Source organism: Erpetoichthys calabaricus, chromosome 18, assembly GCF_900747795.2.
Source record: "Erpetoichthys calabaricus chromosome 18, fErpCal1.3, whole genome shotgun sequence".
Classification (NCBI taxonomy): Eukaryota; Metazoa; Chordata; class Cladistia; order Polypteriformes; family Polypteridae; genus Erpetoichthys; species Erpetoichthys calabaricus.
The window spans coordinates 38,441,934-38,460,656 of NC_041411.2; the positions used below are offsets into that span (position 1 = coordinate 38,441,934).

General features: G+C 42.1%; 1 protein-coding gene across 2 annotated transcripts in view; it reads right to left on the bottom strand.

Moving 5' to 3' along the window:
- The window catches only part of podxl2 (podocalyxin-like 2), a 94,830-nt gene extending 77,158 nt beyond the window's left edge, over positions 1 to 17,672 (bottom strand). The window contains exon 1 of one of the 2 annotated variants that reach the window (XM_051921298.1): positions 17,174 to 17,672. In XM_051921298.1, the coding sequence (XP_051777258.1) occupies positions 17,174 to 17,207 (34 nt within the window). In that variant the 5' untranslated portion in view covers positions 17,208 to 17,672. The remainder of the gene's footprint in view (positions 1 to 17,173) is intronic. The other variant, XM_051921297.1, reaches the window with a different exon arrangement.
- Between the last annotated feature and the right edge of the window lie 1,051 nt (positions 17,673 to 18,723).

Genomic DNA, 18,723 nt, shown 5'->3' on the forward strand with positions numbered 1-18,723 from the left:
TCGAACAGATCGGTGTTGATCTGGTAGGCCCCCTGGAACCTTCGGTTCGAGGCCATTAATATATATTGGTAATGGTCGACTATGCAACCCAATATCCAGAAGCGGTTCCTCTGCGAGTCGCTAATACTAAAAATATCGCACTGGAATTAGTAGGGTTTTTTTCCCAAGTGGGCATACCGAAGGAAGTCCTTACGAACCAAGGTACGCCCTTTACTTCGGATACGTTCAGGGAGGTTGCCAAGTTGCTCCGTATTAAGCATCTCAAAACATTCGTGTATCACCCCCAGATGGATGGACTGGTTGAAAGGTTCAATCAGACCCTCAAACAGATGCTCTGCAAGGTAGTTAACACGGATGGTAGGAATTGAGATCAACTTTTACCCCTCGTACTTTTCACCTACCGGGAGGTGCCACAAGCCTCCATTGGGTTTTCCTCTTTTGAGCTTCTTTATGGACGCCAGCCCCGGGGCATTTTGGATATATTAAAAGAAGGTTGGGAAGGGGAGGCACTTCCCTCCACTAACCTCTTAGAGTATATCGCGCATTTAGGCAATAGATTAGAAAAGATTCGACCAATATTAAAGAACACATGTCCAGGGCTCAAGCAGCGCAGGCCCAGAATTATAATAGAAACTCCTCCCTGCACGAATTTCAGCCAGGGGATCGTGTGATGGTGCTTGTGCCCACTTCCCACTCCAAATTGTTGGCTTATTGGCAAGGACTGTACGAGGTTAAAAAGAGAAAAGGAGTCGTCGACTATTTGGTGCGCCAGCCAAACCATCGACCGAGTGAGAGGGTATATCATGTAAATTTGTTGAAACCATGGAAAGACAGGGAGGACCATCCTCTTTCCGGGCACGCCTTCTCCCTTTTCTCAGAGACACCTAACCTTAACCTTGGTCCCAATTTGACCTCCTCGCAGTGACGGGAGCTCGAAAGAGCGATCCTGGCCGTCCCGGAAGTGGTCAGTGAAGCACCCGGCTGGACCTCTCTGATTCAACGCGACATCTATCAGACAGACCTGGGGGTGGTAGTCAGGGAACGACCCTATCGTCTCCCGGAGGTGAAACGCGCAGAGGTGGAGCTAGAGGTTCAATGGATATTGGACATGGACATTATCAAGGAGAGCCATAGCCCCTGGTCCAGTCCTATCGTCCTTGTATCTAAACCGGACGGGTCGTGGATATTCTGCAACGACTTTAGACGTCTGAACCAGGTCTCCAAATTTGATGCATACCCCATGCCCCGAGTAGATGAGCTTCTCGAGAGGCTGGGGATGGCCCGTTACTTGACTACTCTTGATATGATGAAGGGCTACTGGCAAATTCCCTGAACGGCATCCGCAAAAGAAAAGTCGGTGTTTTGTACCCCTAGTGGACACTGGCAGTACAAGGTCCTCCCATTTGGGCTGCACGGGGCGCCTGCGACTTTCCAACATCTGGTAGACAGACTGCTACGGTCCCATCAGTCCTATTGTGCCGCCTACCTTGATGACATTGTCATTTATTCCGGCACCAGGGAGGAACATGTAGTGCAGGTTTACACGGTCCTTCTGACGATATCGAAAGCCAGGCTTCGTATCAATCCCAGGAAATGTTATTTAGGGATGAACAAAGCCAAATATTTGGGCTACCTGGTGGGAGGGGGATTGGTGAAACCACAGTATTCCAAAATAAAAGACATCCTAGAATGGCCCCGTCCGATGGTCAAGAAGCCGGTGCAAGCCTTCTTAGGATTAGTGAGTTACTACCGCCGGTTTGTACCTTGCTTTTCTGAGAGGGCCGCCCCCTTGACGGATTTGACAAAGAAAAGGGCCCCTTTACATGTGGTGTGGAACAATTTGACAGAACGGGCATTCAGTGACTTAAAATTGGCCCTCACAATGGCACCCATACTGAGAACTCCTAATTTTTCTCTTTCTTTTCTCCTCCAGACCGATGCTTCTGACACAGGTCTTGGCGCCGTGTTGAGCCAAAGCATCGATGGTGTCGAGCACCCTGTATTTCACCTGAGCCAGAAACTGTTGGACCAGGAAACCAGGTATGCAGCGGTGGAACGTGAAGCCCTGGCCATCAAGTAGGCGGTAACTCACCTGCGGTACTACCTGCTGGGCCGAGAGTTCACCCTGGTGACAGACCATGCCGCCCTCCAGTGGATGGCTCTTCACAGGGACTCGAATCTTTGGGTTACTAGGTGGTTTTTGGACCTGCAGCCGTACAAGTTCACCGTCACTTATCGCCGGGGTAACCTTCAGGCCAATGCTGATGCTCTCTCACGAGTTCATGACCTCTCGATGGGTCTGGGCTAAGGGGAGGGTCATGTCATGCACGAGTGCATGGGGAGCAGTCTAAGGACCCGACTCGCACCGTAGAAAGCCGTGCCGGGGGGCAAAGGCAGCGTACTAACCTTTCTTTCTTTATTTCTTCAGAAAGAACGAACCACCACCACCGTAAAACCACCCGGACGACTAAAGGAGCTACTACACTTCTGGGTTCCTTTATGCCTTCTGGTCCCCCCCTTGATGATGTCAGCCGCCTGTCCACCATCACCCCTTTCCCTGCATCCCACTGATTAAGTTCCGGTCCGCCCCTATAAGTTGTCCGTCTTCCCGTCCTCTTGTGTCTCTGATTTTTTGTTAAATTACTGACCTGAAGTTTTGGTTTGGAACAGTATATGAGGCTAAAATCCCCAAACCTTTCGTGTACTTATTTTACACATGGCTATCTAAGGCGCATCAACGGGTTTCTGACTTGATTTTGTGTTCTATATTTGGAATTAATTTAGACTATTACCAGAGATCTGTTTTTACTTTGATACTAACGAGTCTTTTTCTGTCAATCAGTGTCAAGAAAGCCAAATTAAATCCACTGTGACTCAAGGTCTGTCACTCAGAGTTTTTTAATGTGATATTGTTTTAAATTAGAAAAAAATCTTAAAAGAAAAAAATGCAAACGCATCTACACTGCAGTTCCTGATGCCTAAAAGAAAGTAAAATATATTTTCAAACATATGTAATGCTCCACATTAAGGCAACAGAATAAAAACACAATAATATTTTCATGGATTAGTTACTTAGGTTTAAATGCATTAATGCATTAGCTTGCATTCAGATTGGCACATGGTGGCCATTCTAATCACTGACAAATATTATTGTAATACATTAAAGAACTAAATAAACTGCCACAATAGAAGGCTGTCAAAGAAAAGGCTCAAAACAGACTGACCAAAATCAGAAAATGCATTCCAACAGGGATTTTAATCCAACTCTATTATATAGAGCTTGGTCGCATAGGAACATTACAAGTACAACATACTGTAATTATTAAGATGTTTTTACAATTGGAGCCCTGGTCACTTATTTAAAGTCATTTACCAAGTTGTTGCTTTACTTCTTATCCACCAGGCCAACCTGCCTGTTAAACGATAACCCATTCTGGCTAATTAATAATCACACATTTATTTTATATAACACCACTAGCTGAAATATCCAGTGTTGCCCGGGAGGAAAATAAAGTTGCTTGAGAAAAATATAATAAAAAAAAAAACACAACTTTAAAAATAAAAATAAATTAACAAACAATGAAGACTCACTAATGTGCTTGTCTTGCAGTCTGGTGCTGAGTGTGGTTGCTGAAGCTAACATCTCCCATTTCCCTCAATGCCCTGAGAAACCACCCACAGAGGGAAACTGACTCCACCCCCTAAGGTCCCTCCACAATAAAAACAAGACACTCCTGGTGTGGCGCGTCTCACTCATGACAGAGCAGACTTACCACTGGAGCTCCTACCTAAAACTAAACACCAGAAAAAAAACTGAAGAAGCCTCTTCTTTAATTTATACTTAACCTGCTTTTTGATGTTACATTATTGAACGCACCCTTGAAGGCTTGTTTTTCTTTTAAGGACTGTGTATACATTTAAAGGGGCAACACGGTTGATACCCAAATATTTCCTCCATGAACAACTTCCTCCCTTAGACGCCATTGTTTAATTTTTTTTTTCTTTTTAACTTCCTAATATTGAATGCATCTACTATACAATAAAATGCTAAGGTGTTTGTCTGGTCTTGCAGTGCCATCTGATTGGTCAGTTTGTTTGTTTGTTTTTATTGTGATTGGTTGTTTTCACTTTTGTAAAGTAATGGAAAGAGGAAGTGTAAGTATGAGACAAGCAGAGGAGTAAAGGTGTAGGAGGTACCCTGAGAGTCGCCTTCAAACATGAGAGGTATAAAAGCAGACAGGAGGTGAGCAAGGCACCTTGGAATGACAAAATCTGAGAGGCAGGTGTTTATGGGAGGGCACCCAACAGAAGAAGCACTAGTCAAGAAAGAAAAGGACCTCAAGGTTCACATAGGGAAAGAGATAGCAAACATTTTTAAATGTTTTTCATTAACTGTCTTTGACAGGTAGCACGGCTAGCATATTCCTAATAACAAAATACATTTCTGTTATTTGAGTGTTGAATGATTTCAGAATGTAGCTGACTTGAGAGACTTGGAAATTGGACTTGCAGTCGACTAATGTATAGAGTATCTCTCTGTTTGTGTTCTCACCTCATGTTTTTTGCTCGCTGTTTTCTTATTGTATTTATAACTAGCCAACCCACGGCGTAGCATACGCCGCATAATTATGTATTGATGGGTGAACACTTCCTGAAAGACACAGTTGCCCAAATGGGGTTGGTTTTGAGGATACGACTGTAGGTGAATGAAAAGATGGAACTCTGGAGAGGGCAACATACAATACAGCGTTTTACACGCTGCATACAGCGATTCACATCGAAGCATAGACACTGCTAAGACCATGGGATACCCCTCGCAAACTGTTTTACACGCTGCATACAGCGATTCACATCCGCGACAAACAAAGTGTTTTACACGCTGCATACAGCGATTCACATCTACGACAAACAAATTGTTTTACACGCTGCATACAGCGATTCACATCCGCGACAAATATGGTTCTTCTTAGATGGTCCTGCCGTGTCCACCCTTGCTCTTGAAACATACACGCTGCCTGGTCATGTGCCCGCTCGCAAGAGCAACTAACAGAGACCCACCCACCAACTGTAAGACCATGGGATACCCCTCGTAAACTGTTTTACACGCCGCATACAGCGATTCACATCCGCGACTTTCATGCTTCTTTTTATGGGGTGGGTTTGAGGATACGACTGTAAGGGAACTCTGGAGAAAGCAACATTCAATTGTCTGTGACTGAAAACTGGAGGACCGCCGCCGCGCCCCCACCTCCCAGAGCGAGGAACGGGGCTGGACGGCGGTCGCACGCGAAGGGAGGAACGGAATGTGAGGGGAACGACGCCCAGTGAGGACGATGTATTGATGGGTGAACAATCATCTCTTAGTCATCGTTCAGTACGCACTGCCTGCTCATGTGCCCGCCCCCAACTCCTCACCTGAATTGCTTTCGTCTGTGTACAGTCCATATGCACTTGTGAGTCATGTTGACTATTCATTTTCCAAACACCGCCTCAATTGGTTTCGCATCTGCTATAGTCCACATGCACCTCTGAGCCACGTTGACTTTTAATTGTTCTTTTTGTCTGGGCCGGGTGAGGTTTCCTGTGTTGAGTTTAATTAAGCCAAAGGCTCCACACCTGGTGGTGCCCTTCTGTCAATTCCTTTAAGTTTCAGCTTTGCAACCATACTCCCCCCGGAACCCAAAGACTTTGGTTGCCCGGCGGATCATGGGAATAACGCCGCCAGATCGCCAGTCGGCATCGTTTATGGTATGTGATCGTCTTCGAACCTCTGACTTTCGTTCTTGATTAATGAAAGCATTCTTGGCAAATGCTATCGCTCTCGCGCGAATTCTTGGTGGAATTCTGACATGCATGTGCCATGTTCGGCTGCTTAGTGAATTTTTGGTGGGCGGGGCTCTGTGAGTTGGCGTGCGTGGCTCCGTCGTGCGTATTACACGGTCTGTCTTGTGTGCTGTTTCTTCCGTGCCCTGGTTGACAAACAAACTGTTTTACACGCTGCATACAGCGATTCACATCCGCGACAAACATTCGGGCTGCCCGGCGGGTCATGGGAATAATGCTGCTGGATCGCCAGTCGGCATCGTTTATGGTCGGAATTACGATGGTATGTGATCGTCTTCGAACCTCCGACTTTCATTCTTGATTAATGAGAACATTCTTGGCATATGCTTTCACCTTCGCGCAAATTGTTAGTGGACGGGGCTCTGTTGTGTGTGTGCCATGGAGGTGAAAGCGACTTTCGTAGTGTTTGTTGCCTGGAGAGCGAGGGTGGATGCGGGCCAGGGAATAAGGAGTATTGTGTAGGCAAACGTTTTCCGTGTTCCTGCAGGACCATCTAAGAAGAAGCATGTTTGTCGCGGATGCGAATCGCTGTATGTAGTGTGTAAAACAGTTTGTGATGGTGGATGCTGTCGTGCGTCGTAACCTAAAAGTCAACGTGGCTCAGAGGTGCATGTGGACTGTAGCAGAGACGAACGCGAATGACGCCGTGTTTTGTGAGTTATCGCATCCGAGTTGGTGGGCGTGGCTCTATGAGTTTTCGTCCTATCCCATTTGGTGGGCGTGGCTCTGTCTTGCGTACTCCATGGGTGTCTTGCTTGCTAGCGGCTTAGTGAATTATATATATAGATTAATGCATAGCATGCTGGACTTACAGTAATAGTGGAAGTGGGCTTAATGAGAATAAAGTAATTTGAATTGACAGAGGGCTTTAGTGCTACCACCTGCTGGGCCTAGTGTCCTACATTCCAATCTTCTCTACGAGGAGTTTGCATGCTCTCCCTGTGCTAGGGGACTTTTCCTGCCACAGATGTGTGTTTGGTTAAAATGCTCTTCCAAACTGACACCATATATAGTGAATTCATTTTAATTTCTGGATGCAGTATTGTGTTGTAGATTTAATTGTAGAATGCACACAGTTGCCATTTTTGCATTGCATCTGCTCAAAGAGTTTAACTTTTGTCTCATCAGACCAAAGAATCTTTTTCCACAAGCTCCCAGAGTCCAATAAATGTTGTCTGCCAAACTCCAAGTGGGCTATCGTATGTTTTTTACTCAAAAGTAGCTTCCTGCCTCTGAGCAGAGGACTTCTGAGGATCTGCCAGAGAGACCATTAGGTCCTTGGTTAGCACTATGAGCAGTATATACAGAAGGCCAACTCTAGGAAGAGTCCAGAATTCTGCCATTTCACAATTATTGTGTGCTTCCTTTCCCTAATCCGTGCCTCACTACAATTTGACCATGGAGCTCTAAAAGCGGTACCTAGGACTTTTTGTCCAGATTTGCACTGTGAATTGTACACTCTGTACATCGGTGTGTGCCTTTCTAAACAATGTCCAATCAGTTCAGTTTGCCACAAGTGGACACGAATCAAGTTCTAGACACGTCTCAAGGAGAATCAAAGCAAGCAGGGTGCATCTGACCACAATCTGGAGTGCAGAGCAAGGGGTCCGAATACTTCCATGAATGAAAGATTTCAGTTTTTGATTTTTAATAAATTTGCAAACCTTTTTGAAAACATGTTTCCACTTTGTCATTATGGGTTATTGATGATAGATGCATGTCCAAAAATGGCAAATTTATCCATTTAAAATTAAATCTACAACACAAAAAGTGTGCAGAAAGCAAAGTGCTCTGAAGACTTTCTCAATCCACTGCATGTGTGGGGTTGTGTGATGTGATGGACTAGCACCCTGTCCAGGGCTTTTTTCTGCCATGCGACCAGCACAGGTCATGCTGAATTGGATTAAAAGGGTTTGGGCAGTTTATGAATTGAATTGAATACTTAAAGTTCACAGGGAGAAGACCCCCAGGTTTTCTTCAGTATGCCACGGTTGGTTTCAGACATTTTGTACCAGAACCCAGGTTCCTTTTTCGCTTCACTGAGAAGAATCAGCCTCGTTTGTATTCATGTTTAGTCCTATTAAATAACTGAAACAAATTTCACTTTAACCTTGACTGTTTTTAATTTGTAAAGAGGAGACAGCCCTCTTTCTTTTCTTTCTTTGTCATGGTGTGAAAAATCAAAGAGCCTAATGAATAATAAAAGATAATTAAGCTATTGAGTAAATTGTGATGTATATTGTTTAATTTGTTGCACTTTCATTTGAAGTACATGGTCACTATCTTAATATTTCTGGCTAAAAAACAAACCAGATAAAGTCCAGACATCCTCATAGGTTCAGCTTTTTAATGTGTTCAGTTTGTAATAAACACTGAAGGTATCATCATCTTTCTTCCTGTCATTTTCACTTCAAACCAGACATTATTTTCTCAGTTATTACTTTAAAAATCCCTGATGCACAGCCTGATTTTCAGCTGTTTCAGCTTGTAGTCTAAGGTGCAATATGACTTTTACAGTTTAACACAGAAATGGAACATTAATGGATTGCTTTGATACCTGGCATTCACTTCAGCTCACCTTTAGCCTTCTATTATTGTTGTATGATTGACAGTCATCTTTACCCAGGACCTCTGACACACTCCAGATTAATCACGACTCTCTCTCTCTTTCTCTCTCTCTCTCTCTCTCTCTCTCTCTCTCTCTCTCGCTCCCTATATATATATATATATATATATATATATATATATATATATATATATATACAGCACCCTCCACAATTATTGGCACCCCTGGTTAAGATGTGTTCTTAGGCTTCTAATAAATTCTTATTTTTCCCAAAAAATATAGGCTCACAACACAAAAAAGAGAAAAATCCAACCTTTAATTGAAGTACATTTATTCATTGGGAAAAAAATCCCACATTAAGAAATACATTTTTACATGAAATCATATGTGCCACAATTATTGGCATCCCTAACATTTCCTATAAAATAAATGTAATTGAAGCATTCTTGTAATTTCTGGTTTAGTTTTTAAAGTTGATTAGAGTAAATTGGAACTTTTATTTAGTAATTAGTGTCTTCCTGGGGTGCCAATAATTATGGAGGGCGCTATATAGAGTTAGGCGGATAAATATTTGGACAGAGACAACTTTTTTCTAATTTTGGTTCTGTACTTTACCACAATGAATTTTAAATGAAACAACTCAGATGCAGTTGAAGTGCAGACTTTCAGCTTTAATTCAGTGGGGTGAAGAAAACGATTGCATAAAAATGTGAGGCAACTAAAGCATTTTTTTAACTCATGGACATCACCAGATGCTGGGTTTCCACCTTTTTAATGCTCTGCCAGACCTTTACTACAGTGGCTCTCAGTTGCTGTTTGTTTGTGGGCCTTTCTGTCCGAAGTTTAGTCTTCAACAAGTGAAATGCATACTCAGTTGGGTTAAGATCACTTCACAAAATTTTCCACTTCTTTGCTTTAATAAACTCCTGGGTTGCTTTGGCTGTATGTTTTGGGGCATTGTCCATCTGTATCATGAATCAATTTGACTGCATTTAGCTGATTTGAGCAGACAGTATGTCTCTGAACACCTCAGAATTCATTCGGCTGCTTCTGTCCTGTGTCACATCATCAATAAACACTAATGTCTCAGTGTCACTGGCAGCCATGCAAGCCCAAGCCATCACACTGCCTCCACCGTGTTTTACAGATGATGTGCTATGCTTTGGATAACAAGCTGTTCCACGCCTTCTCCATACTTTTTTCTTGCCATCATTCTGGTAGTGGTTGATCTTGGTTTCATCTGTCCAAAGAATGTTTTTCTAGAACTGTGCTGGCTTTTTTAGATGTTCTTTAGCAAAGTCCAATCTAGCCTTTCTATTCTTGAGGCTTATGAGTGGCTTGCACCTTGCAGTGCACCCTCTGTATTTACTTTCATGCAGTCTTCTCTTTATGGTAGACTTGGATATCGATACGCCTACCCCCTGGAGAGTGTTGTTCACTTGGTTGGCTGTTGTGAAGTGGTTTCTCTTCACCATGGAAATGATTCTGCGATCATCCACCACTGTTGTCTTCCGTGGACATCCAGGTCTTTTTCCGTTACTGAGTTCACCAGTGCTTGCTTTCTTTCTCAGGATGTACCAAACTGTAGATTTTGCCACTCGTAATATTGTAGCAATTTCTCGCATGGGTTTTTTTCTGTTTTCACAGCTTAAGGATGGCTTCTTTCACCTGCTTGGAGAGCTCCTTTGACCGCATGTTGTCTGTTCACAGCAAAATCTTCCACATGCAAGCACCACACCTCAAATCAACTCCAGGCCTTTTATCTGCTTAATTTATAATGACATAACGACGGACTTGCCCACACCTGCCCATGAAATAGCCTTTGAGTCAATTGTCCAATTACTTTTAAGCCCCTGAAATGAAGGGATTGTGTTAAAAAAAATGCTTTAGTTGCCTCACATTTTTATGTAATCGTTTTGTTCACCCCACTGAATTAAAGCTGAAAGTCTGCACTTCAACTGCATCTGAGTTGTTTCATTTAACATTCATTGTGGTAATGTACAGAATCAAAATTAGAAAAAAATTGTCTATGTCCAAATATTTTTGGACCTAACTGTATCTCTATTATAAAAGAAAATCTTGAGATGAGACGAGACTATTGCCAAGAGATTTTTTCAAGTTGGTAGACAGGGTCCCATCCTCCTCTCAGCCATTTCTGGTTCACCGCCCACGCCCACGGTCCTCTCACCTCTCATTGGTCTGAATGCTTTTGTCAGACACAGTTCCTGCACTATTAGCTCTTATAAATTTTTACGTTTTCCTCACTTTAAGTTCCCAATAAAAGATGACTTATTATGTCCAAATCTTATTGAAGAATTTCATCAACAGAACAAATGAGTACAGGGGCATTCCTAACACAGAGAATCAATGAAGTCAAATGAATTAATGTGAAAATTATCAATCGATTACACAGCAAATTGGTTAAATGCGTATCACTAGACTATGCTGAAACAGTTGGTGGTGATGGTGCTGAAGATGAAAACATCAACTTACTATATCTCATAGAATATCTATAACCATTAACACCGTTGAAAGAAGGATGTATCGTAATGTTATTGCGTAATTCATTTATGAGTGATGGGCTATGCAATGGGACAAGATTAGTTGTATTCAAAATTGGTCAAACAATTCTAACATGTAAAATTTTAATAAGCGACAAGAAAGGTAATGTAGTACATCTTCTGTGGATAACATTAGACACCAAAGGAGATCTTGATATGCCATTCATATTAAAATATTTACAGTTTCCAGTTAGAATAGCTTTTACTATGACAATTAACAAATCACAGGGACAAACATTCGAAAAAGTTGGTTTATTTATTAGAGAGAAAGAGAGAGAGAAACAATATTCACTCACGGGCAGATATATGTTGCGTTGTCATGATGTAACTCCAAACACGGAATTAAAATTCAATGTGATACAGTAATCCCTCCTCCATCGCGGGGGTTGCGTTCCAGAGCCACCCGCGAAATAAGAAAATCCGCGAAGTAGAAACCATATGTTTATATGGTTATTTTTATATTGTCATGCTTGGGTCACAGATTTGCGCAGAAACACAGGAGGTTGTAGAGAGACAGGAACGTTATTCAAACACTGCAAACAAACATTTGTCTCTTTTTCAAAAGTTTAAACTGTGCTCCATGACAAGACAGAGATGACAGTTCTGTCTCACAATTAAAAGAATGCAAACATATCTTCCTCTTCAAAGGAGTGCGTGTCAGGAGCACAGACTGTCAGAAAGACAGAGGAAAGCAAACAAATCAATAGGGCTGTTTGGCTTTTAAGTATGCGAAGCACCGCCGGCACAAAGCTGTTGAAGGCGGCAGCTCACACCCCCTCCGTCAGGAGCAGGGAGAGAGAGAGAGAGAAAAACAAACAGTCAAAAATCAATACGTGCCCTTCGAGCTTTTAAGTATGCGAAGCACCATGCAGCATGTCGCTTCAGGAAGCAGCTGCACAGAAGATAGCAACGTGAAGATAATCTTTCAGCATTTTTAGACGAGCGTCCGTATCGTCTAGGTGTGCGAACAGCCCCCCTGCTCACACCCCCTACGTCAGGATCAGAGAAAGTCAGCGCAAGAGAGAGAGAGAGAAAAGTAAGTTGGGTAGCTTCTCAGCCATCTGCCAATAGCGTCCCTTGTATGAAATCAACTGGGCAAACCAACTGAGGAAGCATGTACCAGTAATTAAAAGACCCATTGTCCTCAGAAATCCGCGAACCAGCAAAAAATCCGCGATATATATTTAAATATGCTTACATATAAAATCTGAGTGAAGCCGCAAAAGGCGAAGCGCGATATAGCGAGGGATCACTGTATTGAGGAAGAGTTAATTCCAAATATTGTTTTACAGTAAAAGTGTAAATTCAAAAAGTATTTGCGTGTTAATTTCAAAGCCATACAGAATGAAAACGTATAATGCAACAAATATCTCTAACGCAACATGAAACATAATTTTCTTTCAATTTATTACGTTTTACTATTTTTTAATATGGTTAATTACTCACTGTAATGTAAAATAGTTAGTTCTATCATGCATATGTAACAAGTCCCATGAAAGTAACAACCTGTTTAAATTGTAGATCTGCTTCACTTCACGCGAGCGCCCGCACTGGGGTTGGCAAGCGAAGCGAGCAGGGGGCAGAGCCCCCTAGTCTTTTATATGTTCTATAAGTCCATGATGACCAGTGTGATTTTCTATGCTGTGGTGTGCTAATGTAATGTAACATTACATTAAGAGTGGCCCACCAAATTAACAAGCTAATTAAAAAGGCAGGCTCAGTTATGGGGTGCACTCCTGGGATCTTGGAGTTCATAGTGAAGGAGAGAATTACAACAAAACTGAGTGCCATTATAAACAATGCTGCACCGCAGAAGTAGGTCAAGAAATGGTACAAGAGCTCCTTCAAGCCTACAGGAATACGCTTACATCACGGCTCACTGTGACTGAGACTGCTCTTATATCTTTAGCCAGGCCAGACATTTTCTTACCTTTTAGTTTTCCTTCTTTTTAGTCATTCTGGTATATATTTAAGAAGGGGTTGTTTTTTATTATAATATTTATTAATTGAGCTTCTGTAAAAATCCACATTTCCCCTAGAGAGAAATAAAAGTGTTTTTCTATGTAATGTAAGAGAATGCAATACCAGAGATGTAGTCAGTCAGTCAGCTTATTTTAGAAGAGGGTCACAGGGGTCTGCTGGTGTCTATTCCAGCTCGCACAGGGTGCCAGTCCATCGTAGGGCGAACACACACACACACTCCAACCACACACTAGGGCCAATTTAGCGTGCCTAATTCACCTAACCTCCATGTCTTTGAACTGTGGGAGGAAACTGGAGCACCCGGAGGAAACCTACCCAAAAACGGAGAGAACATGCAAACTCCACGCAAGGAGGACCCAGGACGCAAAACTTGTACTCTTCATCGCAAGGCAGAAGTGCTACTGCTGTGCCACCAGGAATGTACTGTGTTCAATTATTATGCTGCTGGGTGACAGAGTGGCCCCATGGTTAGTGCCACTGCTTCACAGTTCCAGTATCATGCGTTTGATTCTCATTCCTAGTTGATCTCCATGTGAAGTCTCTATGGGATTTCCTCCCAAAACCTCAGGGGCGAATGGGTTTGGGGTACGTTTTTACATTCAAATCGCCCTCTGCGTTGTTGTGTGCTTGAGTGGTCTCTGACATTGACTTGTTACTCATCCAGGGCTGTGTCTTTCTATGCACTCAATGCTAATGGGGTAGTCTCCGGCCCCCAAGACCCTGCATTAGACTAAGTGGGTTAGAGAATGATTGACTGAATGATATGCAGTAATTTGACTTTAAAAACTGATGAGTTAAGTTTGGGTAATAAAACAGGTAAAGTTCCCACGATGTATTACATTGAATTTGGTGTAACGTACTTGTCAAGTGTTAGATTAACCACTGAGAGTTGTGAATTCCACTGTTCAGGACTTTAGGAATTGCTCCATTGATTTACATGGCTATTCGTATTTCAATTAAGTTGTTCCAGTGACCAACTTTGTGTGTGTAGAAAGCATAGAAACAAACAAAAAATCATAAACCAGATGTGTGCACTAAAACGAGGAATCTAAACAGTCATTCACATTTATGCCTGCAAGTCTCCTAATGCAAGTTGCCCTGCTTATAATAGCACATATTACATGCAACCATGTAAAAGCCCCTCTTCAAAGAAACCAGTTAGAAAAATAAAATTACTGTAATTGTGAATTGTGTGTGCCTAACTTACTTAAAAGAGATACTAGGAACAGATGATGTACTCAGTAACGACTAAATAAAATGTACATAATTTCATTGTGTTTTAACTTTTAATGTTGTGTGTTGTTTTAGTTTCCTCTCTAATATTTGAAATTGATGGATTGTTCATGCAAATGGTGCAGTGTACACTTGTCTCAGACTAATCTGACCATAAAGTATTATTATTATCACTGTCTCACATGCTTAGGTTCAATTTTGTGTTTATGGTCTGCATGCTCTCTCAGTCAGTGTTTGCTGGGTATATTGCAATAGTCCATAGTGTTCCTTGATGTATTTTAAATAAAAATGTAGTCATCTGAAAATCGGAACACCACTCATTTTGCAAATCTTTCAGTAAAATGTGAGTTCGGAGAATAGATGAAGCATGGTTCTGGAGCCAGATGCGATGTGGAAAGCAGTTCTGGCCAGGATGGTAGTCCATTGAGTGTCACATGTCCAATTTAAATTGCACTAAATTTTATACCATTAAAGAAGCTGAAATTTAAGTCCCATATCCTGCAAATTTAATCATGGAATTTGAAATGGAGATTGACACAAGTCATGTCATTTTGTAAACTGCTTAATCCAGATTAGGGTTATGGGAGGCTGGAGCCTGGAGCAGGAACACACCCCTGGTGTGGACACCAGTCCATCACAGGACAAACACATTTCCATTCATCAAACACACACTAGAGCTAATTCAGCAACACCAATTCACCTGACCTGCATGTCTTTGGACAGTGTGAGGAAGCTGGAGCACCCAGAGGAAACCCACTGGGAGAGCATGCAAACTCCATGCAGGGATGATACAGAAAGCAAGCCATTACTGTGAGGCAGCAGTGCTGTGCCACCTTTGACAAAAGTTAAGTGTCAAAAAATGCTCTTTCAATAACTTCTTGGCTGTAAGGCTTTGCACCTTAAACTCTGCGGTTGTGGATTCAAATCCCGCTACTGACACAGTGTGACCATGAGCAAATCACTTCAACTGCTTGAGCTCCGAATGAAAAAAAAAGAAAATAACCAGTGGTATCTCAAACGGAATTAATTACCTTGGATAAAGTGTTCAATCAAATAAATAAATGTACTGTACGTTAATAAATCTTTAATTATTTTAAATGATTACCGTAAGTTCTCCCGCGGATAAGTCGGGGCTTGATTTTACCGTATCATTTCTGTTATTTTATAATGCTGGATGTATAAGCCGAACGAGGAAAACTCACGCTATTGGTCCAAGAGATTATGATATGCTAATGCCCACCTGAGAGAGAAACCATGGAGCACACGGCCCTTTTTTTTCTATGTATTTTGCCTAAGTGGCCACACAGTAATACCTGAACTATTCCGAAGCGACGTTTGCACTGATTTCTGTTTTCTGTATCTCACACCCTCATACACCTTTATCGTAAGAGCATCCCTTATCTACGATGGAGCGTTTGATCAGAAGGAAATATGAAGCTGGTTTTAAATTAAAAGTTGTTGAAGTGGCAAAAGAAATTGGTAACTGCGCTACTGTAACAAAATTCGATGTGTCTGAGAAACTGGTGCGAGATTGGAGGAGGCAAGAAGATGTAAAAAATAAAAAGTGTCGCATTTTTGAATGGGCGTATAAGTCGGGGTTTGATTTTATGATCGATTTTACGCGAGTATATACACTACTTCAAGCTTAGGGCTTGGGTACGTGTTGTCTATGCAGTCCTCTGTGCCCCCAACCCCGCCAACCTGTCCAGGTGTCCACTTGCTCCCAGCGCACCTGTACTCAGCCACCAGTAACAACCCACATGTACGGACACATCTGGGCTCCATATGATCCTATGGGCCGTATGGCACCCAAATTGTGCCCAATATGGAAAAAAATTGGTACCTGTATGGGTTTGCTAACTGGACTCACGTACTCGTCTTTCTGATTTATCGTCACCGGTAAATATAAATAAAATGCATTTGAAATTCGCAGGCATCACTATAAAACTTAAATAAAGCAATGAATGAGGTGGACTCGACTTATCGTAAGATATTCTGCTCCGATGAGTCTTTAACCTTTTTGAAGCGGTCAACATAACAAAAACGCATTTTATCTGCCACCGTCCTCTTGAATATTTTAACAAAACGTCCCTTGTCTTAATGATCACTGAGACTGTCTCTCTTCAAGTGTTCACAGTGACTGCACTCGCAATTCCAAAGAGCAATAGGCAGGGGCGCGTCATGAAGTGTAATTAATCACTGTACATACAAATTCAAAAGTTCGTTTAAAAATGTGCGCATGCCCCGTTCGATCCCCCCGTCCCACTGATGCGCCACACAGCACTTGGACGTTGGTTCATTTCCAACTAGGATGCCTTCGTTGTGGAGTTTACTTGCTCGCCGACACACGACAACAACTTTCTGTAAGGATAACAGTAAAAGAAATACAGTTGCCAGTAGGCCAAATGTGAGCATGTAAGTAAATGCTTGCCCTGATTTGGGCTGTCTGGCGTCCCGTCCAAGGATTTCTCCTACTTTCTGCCCGTTTATACCTATATATGACATTGTCCCTATACTGGGTAAGGCGGCTTCAAGATAAAAGACACAAGGATGTGTGTTGCACTAGTTAAAATAGTCAAACATGTTAAAAGAAATTATTTGATTAGTATCTGTTACTTAGAGTTAGTGCCGTAATGCAGCATTTTCGTTTTACTTCTGAAAATCACACACGTGAATGTTTAAGACAAGCGTGCTGGTGCTTTTAAAAGATAACAATAACACACCGACGAATACAAATACATCTTGGGGTCCTGTTCTCGGGATTTCAGTTTGTGCAGAAGCACAGAAGGAATTGATCTCTCCGGCCATACCAGAACACCAGTAAGGTCGCGCAGTTGGAGGATGCAGATTGCAGATTTTAAGTACGAGCACGCTGTCATTTACTATTTTTGAACGATCTGCAACACGCGACGATTAAACTATGCAAGTGCTGGGCTGCTGACAATCATTTCGATTTAAAAAATAATAAGTAAACGTCATTGCTCACCGTAAATCAAAAGCAAAGGTACCGATCTGTCCATGTCTGCGGTGCCAGGCTTCAGCTCGCGGTGAAATTCTCAGGACACCTTGCAGCAGATCTGTCCCCTCTCTCACTCTCGCAATGTCCCTCTGTAAGGCGTCAAGCACATCCAAACTTAGAGAGCCTTTTGTTTTATTCTAAATGCTCGGCATGTTACGTGTCACATTTGTTATTTTATAGGATAATATATGTTTATTTTCCTTTTAGCCAAAACAAAGCAAGACAGCCAACAGATGAACGATAAGCCGGTGACTGTGGACTCATAAAAGAAAAAACAACGTTTAAAAGAAAAGCGGAAATTTTGAAGAAGGCAAAGTGTCCTTGTGTCTAGCCTTTATTTCATCCTTGAGATAAATCGAAATTTAGAAGCGATTTTGCAGAGGGACATTAGCACTTTAATGATTCCTTGAGAACCCCTTTGGTCCCACAGAGCTCACTGAGCTCGTTAAGCGAGGCTGAATAAAATGCATTGATTGCGCATCGTCTGCAGGCTCCTTGCTGCACCAACCCGCGTCGAACGCCGGGTCCTAAAGTACGTAGAGTTCATAGATCGTTATGGTGGGTTTCCAGATCACGCTCAGCCGGGCAAAAAAAAAAAAAAACTTGTAAAATAAATCAATATGGACACCGATGCCGAGTTGAAAAACTTGTTTGCTGTATCTTTGCCTGAGGAGGCTGCACAATACAATACAATACAATTTATTTTTGTATAGCGCAAAATCACACAAGAAGTGCCGCAATGGGCTTTTACAGGCCCTGCCTTATGACAGCCCCCCAGCCTTGACTCTCTAAGAAGACAAGGAAAAAATCTCCAAAAGAAACCCTTGTAGGGAAAAAAATGGAAGAACCTTGGGACAGCCAGTTCAAAGAGAGACCCCTTTCCAGGAAGGTTGGGCCTGCAGTGGGTGTCAAAAAGAAGAGGGTCAATACAATACAATACACCGAACAGAACACAAGAAATCCTCAATACAATATAATAGTGCAATAGAAATATTACCAATACAGAGCAGAATTCAACAGTAGATGATTACACATAATATGACTTGGATATGTTCAGAATCCTGTAGACCTTGGACATCAAGCTGCCTCCCCCTATTGGCCATTCCACAGCTGAGTCAGTGCTGGGCCAGCCAATCCGATGAAAGAGTCAGTGCTGGGCCAGCCAATTAGATGAAATTACTTGAAACTCTTAAAGGTAATGGTTCTGTAATGGGGTTTTACTGGGTTGTGTGGTTCATTGAAGAACCATTGCTTGACACTGGGCCATTTCATGTGTAGGATTCTTTGCTAATCAAGTTGTTTTTTTTCGGCTTTAAAAAGGTTCCTAATATGTGGTCAAATACCTTTTAGGCTACCCGGCAGGATTGAAACAGATCAAGAAAACCTAAACTTAGCCTGTGTATTTGTATGCAGTAAGAGTCCCTATCAGGAGCCAAGTGAGATTTCACAAATCTGTTATCATCTATTCATGACTGAATTCAACACAAAATGCTAGTAAAAATAAAAATTAAATATTT